Consider the following 15,575-nt stretch of genomic DNA (forward strand, 5'->3'; position numbering starts at 1 on the left):
CGGGACGTGAGCCGGCCCGGCAGGTGCCCGTAGTCACCCCGGTGGGACCCGGTGGCGCGCTCCGTCCTTCCGCGCTGTGCTAGGCCGTCTGCCCGGAGGGGACCCAGCCTCCGAGCGTGCGCGCCGCCCCCTCGGGGTCCCCCCACGGGGCGGGACTGAGCGAGGCGCGGGGACGCGGGGCGAGCCCAGGGCGCTGCGCCGTGCCGTGCGCCTGTTTCCAACGGAGCCGGGCGCCCGCGCCTCTCCGTCTCCGCTCATTGTACGGTGTTTATCCGGCAGATTTTTTAACAGTCTTTTAAAAAGCATTTTTTCCATCGGCGCGTCTTCCTTGCATCCTTTTCACTTGGGAGTTTGCAGCGGGCAGTGGGTGGGAGAAGAAACGTCTGTTCCCATCGGAAAACACCGAGAGAGACGAGGCCGTTTCTTTCAGCAGCGAGGAGGAACGAAGCTGTCGCCAGATCCACAAATCGCTGCGCCTCTCTGGTGCTTTCTGTACGCATTCCTAACAGTGCGGTCGTCAGTCTCAGCGGGCAGGCATGGGGTGTTTGGGCAACAGCAAGACGACAGAAGACCAGGGCGTCGATGAAAAAGAACGACGCGAGGCCAACAAAAAGATCGAGAAGCAGTTGCAGAAAGAGCGCCTGGCTTACAAAGCGACTCACCGGCTGCTGCTGCTGGGTAAGGGCGCGCGGCGGCTGCGGCCCGGCGGAGCGCACGGCCCCGGGCAGGGCGCACGGCCCGCGGCCCCCGCAGAGCTCTCTCGGCTGGGAACGCGGCGAGCCCGGGCAGAGCGGGCAGGGCCGGCCGAGCCCCGACGGCGCGGGGCAGAGCTCTTGCAGCCAGGAGCGGCGAGGACGCGATAGCCCCCTGTTTAGGGGAAAACTCGCTCGGTCAGGTTTCAGGGTGAGCGGGGTGGGCAACAGTGTCAGGACGCACATCACAGCAGTCTGTCTGTCTGTTTGTAGGGGCTGGTGAGTCCGGGAAAAGCACTATCGTCAAACAGATGAGGATCCTGCACGTCAATGGATTCAATCCCGAGTAAGAACGATCAGTTCCGGGTTTGCTGCCCAAGTGCCTGCAAACTTTGTCCCATCTCTCTCGCTGCCCTCAGAAGTGCAGTCGCTGAGCGGTTCATTTGATGGGGGGCGGGGAAGGGGTGAGGGGGAATACAAATGTGCTGTTGAATTTAACGTCGCTGAGCGGTTCATTTGATGGGGGGCGGGGAAGGGGTGAGGGGGAATACAAATGTGCTGTTGAATTTAACGTACCCAGGCAAATTCTTCTGACAGTATCTAGTTTAAAAATAAGTATCTTGACTAACGAAATACAATTTATTCGACATTCTTATGCTATTGGTTTGTAGTACTGGTACTGCTCGGAGCCCACCATCAATGCAGTTTGTCCCCAGTGTCTATGGGCAATGGGTTCCAGGACCCCTTAGAAACCCAGATCCGCGGATGCTGAAGTTTCTTACGTAAAACACTGCACTGTTTGAACAGAACCCACGCACATCCTCCTGCCCACTGGAAGTCACCTCTGGATGACTTACAATATTACACGGTGACAATGCCCTATGCATAGCTGCTTACTGATGATGGAATGGTGACAAGGGGGAAAGGTGGTACGCGTTCAGTACAGACCCAGTTCTTTTCCCCCAAATGTTCTTGATCCACAGATTCTGACTGTGAATATGGAAAGCAACTGCACCTCAATATGAACTTTTCTCCATCACATCATTTGCTTGAATCTGCTTCATTGTTTATGTAACAACAAACTGGAGAAATTTAAGTAAAATGTATTTACAACTATAACTGAAGTTGAACTTACATGCACTATCCTTAGCGATTTTGCCATGTTTGGAAGTAACCTGCGTGCTTGTTTAACGCTATCTATTGTAAAATGACTGTTGGAAAGCAGCAAAGCAGACGTTGAAGTTTGTTTTGAGTTCAGTTTAGAAAGGGGCAGTATTTTCCTTTCCCAGATAAAAACTGCACAGATGTTGTCTTGGGGTGGTGGGAACCACCTGTGAACCAGTCTAGCCCCACTCCGTAGCGGGAAACTTAAAATCCCACTCAGTTGATTCAAATCAGTGCTAAAGGGAAATTTATAGTAATACCAATTCTCTTTCAACACAGGGAAAAGAAACAGAAAATCCTGGACATCCGGAAAAATGTTAAAGACGCGATTGTGGTAAGCACCTTTTGTAATGGTTGTTTACTAGAAAGTTGAAGCACTCTGCGTTCTAAAACTGTGGAGCTAGAAGTGAATACATCTTCGATTAGCGTCCATAGTGCCCAAGCATTATGTTTATCCATCTTTCTTTTCTTCACTCTTTTTCAGACAATAGTGTCCGCGATGAGTACCATTATACCCCCAGTTCCACTGGCCAACCCGGAGAACCAGTTTCGATCAGATTACATCAAGAGCATCGCGCCGATCACTGATTTTGAGTATTCACAGGTAAGTCAGTCCTTTCTGAAATACTTTAAACAGTGACCGATGGAACGATTTTTAACGACTTGCTCATTGAGAATCAGGTGTTTATCCATTATGAACTGTCTGAAATCTGGCTCTCTAACGTCTTAAGAGCAATATTTCCTCTATTCTGAAATACTTGTGTTGGTTTGAAATATTGAAGACAGCAGCACTCTAAGAAATGTTTGTATGAACGCGTGGATGAGGCTGATAGGAAGACAGCATACCTTTAAGAAATGTTGAGAATGCTTTTTCCTGTATGTATCGTTAAAGTCACAGGCAGCTTCCCAGATAACAACAGTAGGAATTCCATGAGAAGAACATTGACGGGGTATAATTGCCTCTCAAGGAGTAACAGAACAGAATTCAGTTTCCTGTTCAGATGCGCATGTGTCACATCAAGTCAGCAGAAGATTTGCTCTAGAGCATTGGCCTCTCCTGAATGTCACGTGTCATGTGAAGGCGCACTTGGGTTCACATCTGCATGCCCAAGGCCTGCTTTCTGTCCCGGTGGATGGCAGTATTGCTTATGCAAAAGCTGATGCCGGTATTCGCTTTCTCTCCTTTGATGGACATACACTTCTTAAAATATTACTATTGGAGCATTTGATAAAGCATGTTTCAAAGGAAAAGGACCTGTCAGGTTCCTCAGGAGGTTGTCACAGTTGCATTGTTAACCGTGTGTGTGTGTGTGTGTGTGCACCTGTGCTCTTGCAGGGAATGGGCTGTCAGTAACAGTACTTCAAAGTTTGTAACGCTTGGCATGGCGGTTCCTGCTTAGAATCCTGCCTTTGAAGGGAAGTTCTTGCAGAAACCTGTGTGTAAGACAGAGCGGACTTGCGCTGCCCTGACTGTGGGCCCATGTCACCTGCTCGCACCTGCTCCTTCTCCTTGGCAGAGTACTGCGTCATCTGTGGACCCTGTGGGACGATAGATAGGAACTACTTTTTTTTTTTAAAGGCTTTTCTTTGCATGCTCTGGTGTGATTTTTGCTTCTGAGAAGTATTTCGGCATAGCCAGTGACATCTCTAGAATGTCTGAAAAGGAGTTAGGGGGTGCAGGAAGAAGGAAGAAGGGGCTCGGGCATCTGGCCCGGCGAGCTCACTGGTTTTACTGAACTATGTCTTGAATTGGGCGGCTCAGAGAGGGGTAAGGGGCTGTTGTGGCAGTGGAGGGGTGGGTCCCACAGATCCCACAGCGGGACGATGTCCTCCTGTTTTGCTATGGTACTTTTGCATATTGAAGAAATCACCCAGAACTACACAGTCCTGACTGATATCAGCAGTGGCGTCCCATTCAGCCCGAGATTTAAACATTTAGAGACAAAATTCAAGTCCTCCAGTTTGTTCCATCATGTCTGCCTAAAAGTAATCATAAAATCTCCCATATATTTAGGGAAATAATTCTTAGCATGTAATGAGAAATTAAGATTATAAGATTCTTTAAAAGTGAGTTTCAGAAAACCATCATTTAGTATCAGTAGACAGAAGGAGAAGTTGGCACCAGCAGATGCAAATGCAATTATAATCCTCTTCCAGGGATAGTACTTTGCCCAAGGAGGGTAGTTACTTGTATTTTTTTTTAAGCCTAACATTCTGTTATTTCATATATCTGTTCTTGTCAAATGAGAGTATGTTTTACTTACAATAAATAAATACGAATGTTAATATTAATATACAATATTCCTTCTAAAATGCTACTCTTATTTTAATGTTTTTCAGTTTTCAGTACCCTGTTTATCTTGCTTTTTTTTTTAAAAAAAAAAAAAGGTTTATTTATTTATTTGAAAGGCAGGGTTATAGAGAAAGAAGGAAAGACAGAGATATTCCATGTACTGGTTCACTCCCCAAATAAGGCTGGGCCAGGCCAAAGCCAGGACCCAGAACCTCCATCCGGTCTCCCATGTGGGTGCAGGGGCCCAAGGAATTGGGCCATCTTCTACTGCTTTCCCAGGCCATAGCAGAGGGCTGGATCAGAAGCAGAGCAGGCCATATGGGATGCTGGCGCCTCAGGTCAGAGTGGCAACCCCCTGCACCACAGCACCAACCCCAAATCCCTGATTTCTCTACTTGAGACCCTGGGTCGGGCTGGCGCTCTGCCCTAGCAGGTAAAGCCACCGCCTATAGTGCCGGCATCCCATACGGGCACCAGTTTGAGACCCGGCTGCTCCACGTTTGATCCAGCTCTCTGCTATGGCCTGGAAAAGCAGTAGAGAATGGTCCAAGTCCTTGGGCCCCTGCCACCCATGTGGGAGACCCAGATGAAGCTCTTGGCTCCTGGCTTCGGCCTGGCTATTGCAGCCATTTGTGGAGTGAACCAGCGGATGGGAGACCTCTCTCTCTGCCTCTCCTTCTCTCTCTGTGTAACTCTGACTTTCAGATAAATAAATAAATCTAAAAAAAAAAAAAAAGACCTTAGGCATATTCAGACAAAATTTCCTCATTTGAAGGAATATGTGCTTTTGTAAACATAAAAGTTGAGCTGTATCAAGTATTTTTTTTTATTATTTTTTTTTTGACAGGCAGAGTGGACAGTGAGAGAGAGAGAGACAGAGAGAAAGGTCTTTCTTTTTTTGCCGTTGGTTCACCCTCCAGTGGCCGCCGCGGCTGGCGCGCTGCGGCCGGCGCACCGCGCTGATCCGATGGCAGGAGCCAGGAGCCAGGTGCTTTTCCTGGTCTCCCATGGGGTGCAGGGCCCAAGCACCTGGGCCATCCTCCACTGCACTCCCTGGCCACAGCAGAGGGCTGGCCTGGAAGAGGGGCAACCGGGACAGAATCCGGCGCCCCGACCGGGACTAGAACCCGGTGTGCCCGCGCCGCTAGGCGGAGGATTAGCCTAGTGAGCCGCGGCGCCGGCCTGTATCAAGTATTTTAATAGTACTTTTTTTTCAGACTGAATCTTTGAAAAAAGTCTGTCAGTATCACCTGCCAATGAGGTGAGGATCTTGAGCTTATTTTCCTGGAGGTACAAAATAACTTTTGAACCCAATGTGTTCTGTTATTAAAAATTAATTTCAGAAGGAAAAATCACAAGAATGACTTCTCTTAGAAGTGTCTTCAGAATTCCCTCCAAGAGTGTCAGCCTCAGGGCAACAAGAGGGTAGATTCCCTTTTGTTCTTTTGCTCATTGTACTGCCTTTAATTTGAATTTCAGTTGAAGTTGATGAAACTCAGGTTGTAACAAAAAGAAGGCAGATTCACTAGCTCCTGCCAGCAAAGCCTCAGTGTTGGAGGTTAGACCAAGCCAGAGGCCTGATCTCTTCGGGCTGGTAACCCAAAGCCCTACCAGGATTCTCTACAGTGGTGTTGTCCGTTTTGGTTAGCAGTGGACCAGGGCTCTGAACGTGCTCTTCCACGCTGATAACACAACTGAAGAATTCTTATTGCCTAGCATTGTTCCTGTGCCTTTTCTGTGGGTAGATACACAAATACCAACCATTATGTTACAGTGGCATAGGCATACTGTACAGGTTGGTAGTCTAGGGGCAGCAGTCCGGACCACACAGCCCCAGGGTGTGGTCACTTGTGCCGTCCAGGTCTGTGGAAGCCCACTCTCTGGAACACCACCGACAGTGCATTGCTCAGAACCGGTCCTGTTGCTAAGCAACACGCAGCTGTGTATGATGTGATTGTCTCATACCAAGATCGCTCTGGCTGGGGCTAAGACGGATTGAAGTGGGCAAGAGTGGAACCACTCCGGAGGGTACCCTATGACCCAGATGGAAGAGAGGGGGATGACTGAGCCAGGCGGGGTGGGGAAGGTGAGGACACAGAGAAGTGACTGGAGCTGGGTTTATTTTGGAAATAGAACCAGTCGGGCTGGCTGCTGTGTGGATGTGGATATGGAGTCACCAGGAGTGACTCTGAGTGTTTGGGCGTGGATCTCTGCATCGATGATGCCAGCAAGTTAGGGGAGGAAGGTGTGAGAGGAGTTGCTGTTTTCTGGCCAACTGCACACAGCTGTTTAGACTTCCGAGCATGGATATCAAGGGGCCGGCTGGCTTTGTGGGTTTGGAGCGCAGTGGGAAGGCTGACCCAGAGGTGGTCTGGTGCAAAGGATCATTTAGGGAGACTCGGTGGCTACCTGTGTGAAGAGGGCCAGAGGTCAAGGAGCCAGGGAGCTGTCCATCAGGAGAAAGTAAGACAGTGGTGCTGAGGGGGCCCTGAGGGGGCCCTGGGAAGAGCTGTTTAAGAAGGAAAGAAGGAGCCGGCGCCGCGGCTCACTAGGCTAATCCTCCACCTTGCAGCGCCGGCACACCGGGTTCTAGTCCCGGTCGGGGTGCCGGATTCTGTCCCGGTTGCCCCTCTTCCAGGCCAGCTCTCTGCTGTGACCAGGGAGTGCAGTGGAGGATGGCCCAAGTGCTTGGGCCCTGCACCCCATGGGAGACCAGGAGAAGCACCTGGCTCCTGCCATCGGATCAGCACGGTGCGCCGGCCGCAGCATGCCAGCCGCGGCGGCCATTGGAGGGTGAACCAACGGCAAAGGAAGACCTTTCTCTCTGTTTCTCTCTCTCACTGTCCACTCTGCCTGTCAAAAAAAAAAAAAAAAAAAAGGAAAGAAGGGCAGCATTTGGCCTAGTGGGTAAGGTCCCCACATTGCACATCGGAGTGCCTGGGTCCGAACCTTGGCTGTGGCTCCTGACTCCAGCTTCTTGCTGGCAGGCAGCAGGCAAATGCTCAAATATTGGTCTGTGTTACCCATGTGAAAGACTCTGAGTACCCAGCTCCTGGCTTCAGCCTGGCCTAACTGCAGGTTGCAGATTTGGGATGTGAACCAGCAGATGAGAGATCTTTGACATTCTGTGTTTCTCTCTCTCTTTCTCTCTCTCTCTCTCTCCTTTGATATAAATAAATAGATGTCAAATTCAGGCAAGCAAGTCAAGAAGGGCACAGGCACTGAAATAATTTGGCCTTGGCAGCTTGAAGATCACCAGGCAGGGTGTTTTGAGGACGGGGCTTCAGGGCAGTCTGGGCTCTCCATTGGTTTGGGTCTTAGGAATGCTGAGGAGCCAGGCAGCTTGGAGAAGCCAAGAGAGGTTTTCTGTGGAAGTGGAAGGGGCAAAGCCTGCCCATGTGCAAATGGCCTGAGTAATTTGATGAAGAAGAGACAGCGATGGTGCAGTTGCTGCAGAGACTGACCCTGAAAAGGAGAAAGGGGCTGGGACCCAGAACACAAAGGGAACAGACTGTTGATCAGGGGAGTGCTGATGCAGGTCAGTTTTCAGATGTGACAGAAGGTGAGGGAGGGCTTGTTTGCAAGGCCTCTTAAAGAGCATAGGCATTTAGGCCGGCGCCGCAGCTCACTAGGCTAATCCTCTGCCTTGCGGCGCCGGCACACCGGGTTCTAGTCCCGGTCGGGGCGCCGGATTCTGTCCCGGTTGCCCCTCTTCCAGGCCAGCTCTCTGCTGTGACCAGGGAGTGCAGTGGAGGATGGCCCAAGTCCTTGGGCCCTGCACCCCATGGGAGACCAGGATAAATACCTGGCTCCTGCCATCGGATCAGCGTGGTGTGCCGGCCGCGGCAGCCATTGGAGGGTGAACCAACGGCAAAGGAAAACCTTTCTCTCTGTCTCTCTCTCTCTCACTGTCCACTCTGCCTGTCAAAAATAAAAAATTAAAAAATTAAAAAAAAAAGAACATAGGCATTTCATGCCATGTGAGAACAACTGGTCCAGGAATTACCCGACAGCTTCCTCGTCTAGTGCTTGTGCTTGTTCCTGGTTGTGATGAGCAGCAATAGATAGGTGATGAGGTCCATGACCTCAAGCTCCAAGGCAATTGACAGACAGGTGTTCCCTTCACAAGGCAAGGCAGAAGTGTGAAAGGCTCTTCTTACCAGGGTGTCAGAAGCAAAGCATCCAGTGTCCTCCTCACTCACTGACAAGACACTTGCAGCTGAATAACATGAAACTTTGGAGGGCAAGGCCAGTATAATATGTGAAATTTTGGGGCCGGTGCCGTGGCTCACTTGGCTAATCCTCTGCCTGAGGCGCCGGCATCCCATATGGGCACTGGGTTCTAGTCCCAGTTGCTCCTCTTCCAGGCCAGCTCTCTGCTGTGGCCTCGGAAGGCAGTGGAGGATGACCCAAGTGCTTGGGCACCTGCACTCACGTGGAAGACCAGGAAGAAGCACCTGGCTCCTGGCTTCGGATCGGCATAGTTCCGGCCATGGCAGCCGTTTGGGGGGCGAGGGTGAACCAACGGAAGGAAGACTTTTCTCTCTGTCTCTCTCGCTGTCTGTAACTCTACCTGTCAAATTAAAAAAAAATGTGAAATTTTAATTTCAAATGAAATAATTACAAAAGGACTGTGCAATGTGTAAATCATAATCGAAAGGAAAAGTACTGGTATTAGCTACCAGTAATTGGTTGACCATTGTCTGATTATAGTTTTGACCATTGTCTGATTATAGTTTTGATTCTCATTAGTGCACCCAACACAGCAGATCATCCTGGCCCTGAACTTGGCTTTAGCACAAGTGTTTCTCGCCAGACTGTGTGCCGTAGAGCCCCCAGCATATCGACATACTAAGTGATGGGACTGGGTCTTAGGGAGCAGCGGTGGTACTCATAGAAATCAATCAGCTGATCGTTTATGAAACAGGAAAAACACTGTAGTTGATCCCCCACCTCAAAAGAAAGAAAGGGGGGGAACCATTAGCACAATACCAAGCAAAACTACTGTTGGATTCAATTGAATTACTCACTTGTTTGTTTTTTCCTCTTTAAATGTAGGTATCACATTAGCTCTTTTTAAAAAATATTTATTTTTTTTATTTGAAAGAGCTACAGAGAGAGGTAAAGACCAAGAGAGACAGGTCATCCATCCACTGGTTCACTTCCCAAATGGCCGCAATGGCCGGAGCTGAGCCTATCCAAATTTAGGAGTCAAGAGCTTCTTCTGGGTCTCCCATGTGGGTGCAGGGCCCAAACACTTGACCATCCTCCACTGCTTTCCCAGGCCATTAACAGGGAGCTGGATCGGGAGAGGAGAAGCTGGGACTCGAACTGATGCCCATATGGAATGCTAGTGTTGCAGGCTGGGGTTTTAACCCACTGTGACACAGCTCTAACCCCTATATTAGCTCTTTTACAGTTGTGTCTTCCTAGATTTTTCTAGGGGAAGACAGTAAATGAGGCTAAACAAGAAATACAAAAGCAGTCTGATCTGTCAGTGCTGTGCGGTTTCCACCTGAGAGCTCCGAGCTGGCATTTCATCACTGTAGCATAAATACAGAGAGGAGGAAGCAGTGACCACCACCCTCCAGTGAGAGCAGCCCATGTCAAGTGGATTTGGTGCAGCTAACACACAGTTTTCCCTTAGGTAACTGGCAAAGAATATCTCTGTGGACTGGAACCAGGTCCTAGAGAGCCAGTTTGCTCCATGTAAGACGTGGATCCTCCACTCCCTAAAGGAATGACCTTGAGCAAGTGACCTTGATCTGTGCAGTTTTCCTGCTGTGGCACAGGGTCATGCCAGTGCTGCCTCGTAGGACTCACAGTGCTCTATCTCAGCCCAGACTGCCCGTGCTTGCTCCAGTCTCCTCTGGAGCAGGTGAAGAGTTTCCAGAATATGTGTCAGTCGTCCAAGAGAGTGGCTGTGTGTGTGTGTGTGTGTGTGTAATCAATATGATATGAAGCTCACTATGGAAATGAGGTCAGAGTGAGTTCCTCCCATGGGAGCCCAAGCTACACCCCTGCTGAGTACCCAGCTCCCCAGCATTGCTGAAAAATGGTGGAGCAGCTGCAGAGGGTACTACAAAAAATTGGTGGAGGATATTTGGCCTTATTGATTAGGGTGCCAGTTAGACAACACTATGTATCAGCCTGTCTGGATTCAGCTTCTGGCTCCAGCTTCTGACTCCAGCTTCTTGCTGCTGCACATCCTGGGAGGTACTGGTGATGGTTCAAGTAATTGGGTGCCTGCCACTCATATGGGAAACCTGGATTGAGTTTCCACTCCTAGCTCCAGCCTCAGCCCAGCCTCCACTGCTGTGGGCATTTGGAGAATGAACCAGTGGGTGGGAATTCTGTCTCTCTGCTTCTCAAATAAATAAACACATTTCAAAAAGAAGTTAGTGGGAAAATGCAATTAGAAGGCAAGTTTATTTTGGTGCAAAAATATTGAAATCCATATTTATTTGAAAGGCAGAGTGACAGAGAGAGGAAGAGAATGAGAGAGAGAGAGAGAGAGATTTTCCATTACTGGTTCATTTTTCAAGTGGCCATTATGTCCAGGGCTGGGCCAGGCCAAAGCCAGGACCCTGCAACTCCATCCAGGACTCCCATATAGGTGCAAGGTTGGTCCAAGCACTTGGGCCGTCTTCCACTGCCATCCCAGGCGCATTAGCAGGAGCTGGATCAGAAGCAGAGCAGGGACCGGTGCTGTGGCACAGCAGGTAAACCCGCCGCCTGCAGTGCTGGCATCCCATATGGGCGCTGGTTCAAGTCCCAGCTACTGCACTTCTGATCCAGCTTTCTGCTGTGGCCTGGGAAAGCAGTGGAACACCCAGAGGAAACTCCTGGCTCCTGGCTTTGGATTGGTGCAGTTCCTGCCTTTGTGGCCATCTGGGGAATGAACCAGTGCATGGAAGACCTCTCTCTCTCTCTCTCTCTCTTTCTCTCTCTCTCTCTCTCTATATATATATACTGCCTCTTCTTCTCTCTGTGTAACTCTGACTTTCAAACAAATAAATAAATCTTAAAAAAAAAAAAGAAGAAGGAAGAAGAAGCAGAGCAGCTAGGACTTGAACTGTTTCTCTCATATGGGATGCCAGTGCTGCAAACAGTATCTTAACCTACTTCAGCCACTGTGCTGACCCCCACACATGGCCTTGTCATATACACATTTTTCAGGTCTCCTGGCCTGGGTGCTGCCTCTGTGCCTTTGAGGAGGCTGAGGCAGGGGCTGTGTGGAGCATCTCTTGGGGTAGGAAGACAACAGGGAGCTCAGGAGACACCCCCAGAACCTCTGAGTCTGTGAACTTGGGCCACGGTAGCCTGCGAGCCCTGCATGTCTCAGTCGATCCAGCCTAGAGACCCCGGAAGTGGAACATGGGCACCCAACTCCTTGTGGACTCTTTGGATCCCATGGGGAACCAGTTGAACCCTACAGCTACTGTGACTCAAGTCGAATTTTTTTTAAAGATTTATTTATTTATCTGAAAGACAGAATGAGATAAAGAGGGAGAGAGAGTCTTCCATCCACTGGTTCACTCCCCAAATGGTCACAAGTGCCAGGGCTGGACCAGGCTGAAGCCAAGAGCCAGGAGCTTCTTCTGGGTTTCCCATGTAGCTGATAAGACCCAGATACTCGGGCCACTTTTTGCTGCTTTCCCAGACCATTAACAGAGAGCTAAATCGGAAATGGAGGAGCTAAGACACAAACCAGTACCCATATGGAATACTGGCAAACAGGCAACTTATTGCACTGAACCACAATGCTTGCTCCTCAAGTCAGCATTTACGACAGTGTCTTCCTTTCTGGGCCAAGAGCTGTCATCCCCACACCTCACAGCCTTCCTGCAGGCAGGCACCCCTGACTGTCTCCCGAGGTCGTTGGGCCCTACCTGCTTAGGAATCCTGCCCATGTGCCCTCTCCTGGCACAGGTCCCAAAGAGTCGGTCAAGTACCTGGATGACTGACCTGGGCCTCGTTTCCCACCTGGTCTCTCACCAGCGGCATCCTCCCCTCCACAGGGTGGGCCCTCCCCTCCCCCTCCCCCTCCCCCTCCCCCTGCCCCTCCCCTATCCCTCCCCCTCCCCTGCCCCTCCCCCTCCCCCTTCATGTTCCAGCAGGTTTCCTTCAGTTGACCAATGTCTCCCTTGTGTCCCGCCTCTGCCCACGGTCATCCCACGCTTCTGGCTCTGTGACCGACCGAGGCACAGGTCCCCTGAGGCCGTGTGGGGCCAGCCTGCATCTCCAGACCCCTGCTGCCTCCTTGCCTGCTCCCTGGGGCGACAGTTGCTGTTCAGTGTCGCCCCGAGTGCCAACAAGAGCCTGGCTGGTGCTCCCAACCCAGCACCCCCTTGCTTCATGCTGTCCAGAGATTCAAAGCAGAGGAGCATCTTGAACTCCAGTGTTGTCAGCTTTTTAAATTTTTGTAAACAAAATATTTTGTAAAAATCATAGGCTGTGTTTTCTGGCTTTTTTTTTAAGATCCTAGAAAAGGTTCCTCCTTCGATGAACAGTAGACTTTCCTTTAAAAAAAAAAAAAAAGATTTACTTGCTTATTTGAAAGGCAGAATTATAGTGAGGAAGAGGCAGAGAGAGAGATTTTCCATTCGCCGGTTCACTCCCCAAATGGCATCAATGGCCAGGGCTGGGCCAGGCCGAAGCCAGGAGCCAGGAGTTTCATCCCAGTCTCCTACGTGGGTGCAGGGACCTAAGTCTTGGGCCATCATTGACTACCTTCCCTGGTGCACTAGCCAGGAACTGGATCGTAAGTGGAGCAGCCAGGCACCCATATGGGATGGCTTAATCTGCCACAGCACAGCACCGGCCTGGTAGTCTTTCTCATTCGTACCCCTGGTTTTATCTCTGGGGCTTACATGCTCTCATCTTAGACTCAGGATGGCCACATTGATTCTATAAGGAATTACAAAATCCAGACTTTAAGGATGTGTTGAAAATGAACTGTGAGTGAGAGTTAGAGACCACCTGGTCCAACAGCTCCAGCCGAGGTCCTGAGAGCAGAGGAGGTAAAGAACTTGGGAGTCTGTGAGGTTCCCAGGCTATCTGTGGGGTGTCCTGGCAGTTGGCAGGGATGGAGCCTGGCGTCTCTGGCTCACTGCCTTCCCAGTCTAAGATTGGAACAGGTAGTGTGTGAGCAGTAGGCACCAGTGGAGGAGCATTGAGGTCCCTGTTATGGTTTAGATATTAGTTTGGGGGTCTCCCAAAGGCCCACATGTTAAAGGCTTGGTTCCCAAACTTTTAGATTAGCAATCAGTTGATTCAGGGTGGAAACTTAATCCAGTTATGGTGTCTGAAGGTGAGCCCCTTGGGAAGTGATTGGATTGAGTAGGTTGTTAGAGTGGAGCTCCATGTTGGAACCATGGAAGCTGTATAAGGTGAGACCCCAGAGACTCAGATAACAAGCACCCTCCCAGTTCCTCTACCTCTTGGGCTTCCAGGTGATCCCTCCTCTGCATGTCTCCACCATACTGCCCTGCAGCCTCACCAAATGGCCAGGCTGATGAGGCCACCTGATCTTGGACTGTGAACCTCCAAAACCATAAGCCACAGTAAAGCTCCTTCCTTCCTAAGTAGCTCCGCACAGGCATTTGCTATTGTGACACATTGGCCAACGCAGTCCTTGGGACCCTGACTGCTGAGAGGGTAAAGAAGGCGGTGCCGCACAGGACAAGTGAGTGTCCTAGGGGAGTCACGGGGGCTGCTCCTCCTGCTTCGTAATTGTTCAGCAAACTCACTGAGTGTTAGGTGTGGAGTCGACTCAGACTTCACAAATATAGGTAGAGCTGCTGTGTGGTGCCACATTTGAGGGGTTCAGAGGGAGTGCTTGGGAGTCCACGGGAACACCCACCCAGCTAACTTCATGTGGAACTAACCTCCCACCAAGGGTGAGAATATCCAAGGGCAAGTGGACCACCTCTTCCTGACCCACAAAGAGGCAGCTAAGGCAGACTGAGGGCAGGTGCGGGAGGCTCGCAGGGCAGGGAGGGCCATGTGCAGCCGGCCCAGGGCACCAGGTTTCCTGCACAGGCTGTGAAGAATGGCTCCGTGGCTTCCATCGGGGTGGTTCAAAAGGCAAACTCCGAATTCATAAAGACCACGCATTCCTGTCTGTGTGGGAACAGCTTCAGGCTCTGTGTCATGGAGCAAAGGCCTCTGACAGAAACCCGCTTTCAAAGGGCTGCGTTGGCTATTAGGGCAGTGTAACCCCCACTGGGAACTGTCATTTATTTTTTTACCGTTATGCATCTTTGTATCCTAGTAAAGGGAGTTTCCTCATCATTGACTTTTTAAATTCCAGTTTTCTTTGAAATATTATCATAAAGGATATATCCAATGTATGTTAGGTTTTTGTTTTGAAACAATTTTAACTTACTCCCCAAATACTAAATGATACAAAAAAATGCCCCTATGTCTCCCCACAACCCCACTCCGACTTATAAGTGCTCATGTCTGGCCACAGCTGGTCTCTCATCCCGCCTATGCTAACGCACACTCACTTCTGGCCACAATTCCACAGTTGGCCTCTCATTGCATTTGCACTAACCCACATTCATGTCTAACCACAGCTGGTCTCTCCTCCTGCCTGCACTAACACTCACTAGTGTCTGGCCACAGCTGGTCTCTCCTCCTGCCTGCACTAACACTCACTAGTGTCTGGCCACAGCTAGTTGCTCATCCCATCGGCCTTAGGACAAAGGACATCCGTGCACACAAACACGGTGCAGCTTTCCAGATAAGATGATTTAACATTCAAGCCGTATTTGCTTTATAGCCTAGAATGTTACTCAAACTCCCCTGAGACCCAGTAATATTATAGGAAAATAGTAGCAGTAATGATAATAAATGATAATAGTAGTAACTCTGGTCAATAGTCCAATCCAGCATCAAGCACCGCATTCAATTTCCAGTTCTCCTGAACTCTAGAATGACTCCCCAGCCTTTCTTTTCCATCGCGATGTTGATCTGAGCCTCACTTTGTGGATGACCCCGTGGAGGGCTCACGTGATGGTGACTCCACTGGACTTCATGCTTTGGCAGGATTTGCACAGAAGTGACCCATGTCTTCTTCAGTGCCTCTGTGATGCTAACTCTGGTCACCTAAGTGAAGGGGGGGTGCCGCCACAAAGGTACCTCTGTCCCCCTGGTAATTCCAAAGTCAGTCTTCAGAATGTCTTCTGAGGCTGCAGTAGGACCTTGTTCTTTTTTTTAAAGATTTATTTATTTATTTGCAAGTCAGAGTTACACAGAGAGAGGAGAGGCAGAGAGAGAGAGAGGTCATCCTTCACTCCCCAATTGGCTACAACGGCCAGAGCTGTGCCAATCCGAAGCCAGGAGCCAGGAGCCTCCTCCAGGTCTCCTACGCGGGTGCAGGGGCCCAAGCGCTTGGGCCATCCTCCACTGCTTTCCCA

At 50.1% G+C, this 15,575-nt stretch overlaps 1 protein-coding gene across 5 annotated transcripts in view; it reads left to right on the forward strand.

The window, feature by feature from the left end:
• The window catches only part of GNAL (G protein subunit alpha L), a 187,140-nt gene that overhangs the window by 48,510 nt on the left and 123,055 nt on the right, over window positions 1–15,575 (forward strand). For 2 of the 5 annotated variants that reach the window (XM_008261023.5, XM_089305354.1), the window contains exons 2-4: window positions 966–1,038; window positions 2,136–2,190; window positions 2,341–2,460. In XM_008261023.5, coding sequence (XP_008259245.2) covers window positions 966–1,038; window positions 2,136–2,190; window positions 2,341–2,460 — 248 coding nt within the window. Of the gene's footprint in view, window positions 1–197; window positions 679–965; window positions 1,039–2,135; window positions 2,191–2,340; window positions 2,461–15,575 lie in introns of those variants that run through there. The other 3 variants (XM_008261024.5, XM_051852169.3, XM_002713561.6) reach the window with 3 other exon arrangements.

Source organism: Oryctolagus cuniculus, chromosome 10, assembly GCF_051225735.1.
Source record: "Oryctolagus cuniculus isolate XC-2025 breed Fujian yellow rabbit chromosome 10, ASM5122573v1, whole genome shotgun sequence".
Lineage (NCBI taxonomy): Eukaryota > Metazoa > Chordata > Mammalia > Lagomorpha > Leporidae > Oryctolagus > Oryctolagus cuniculus.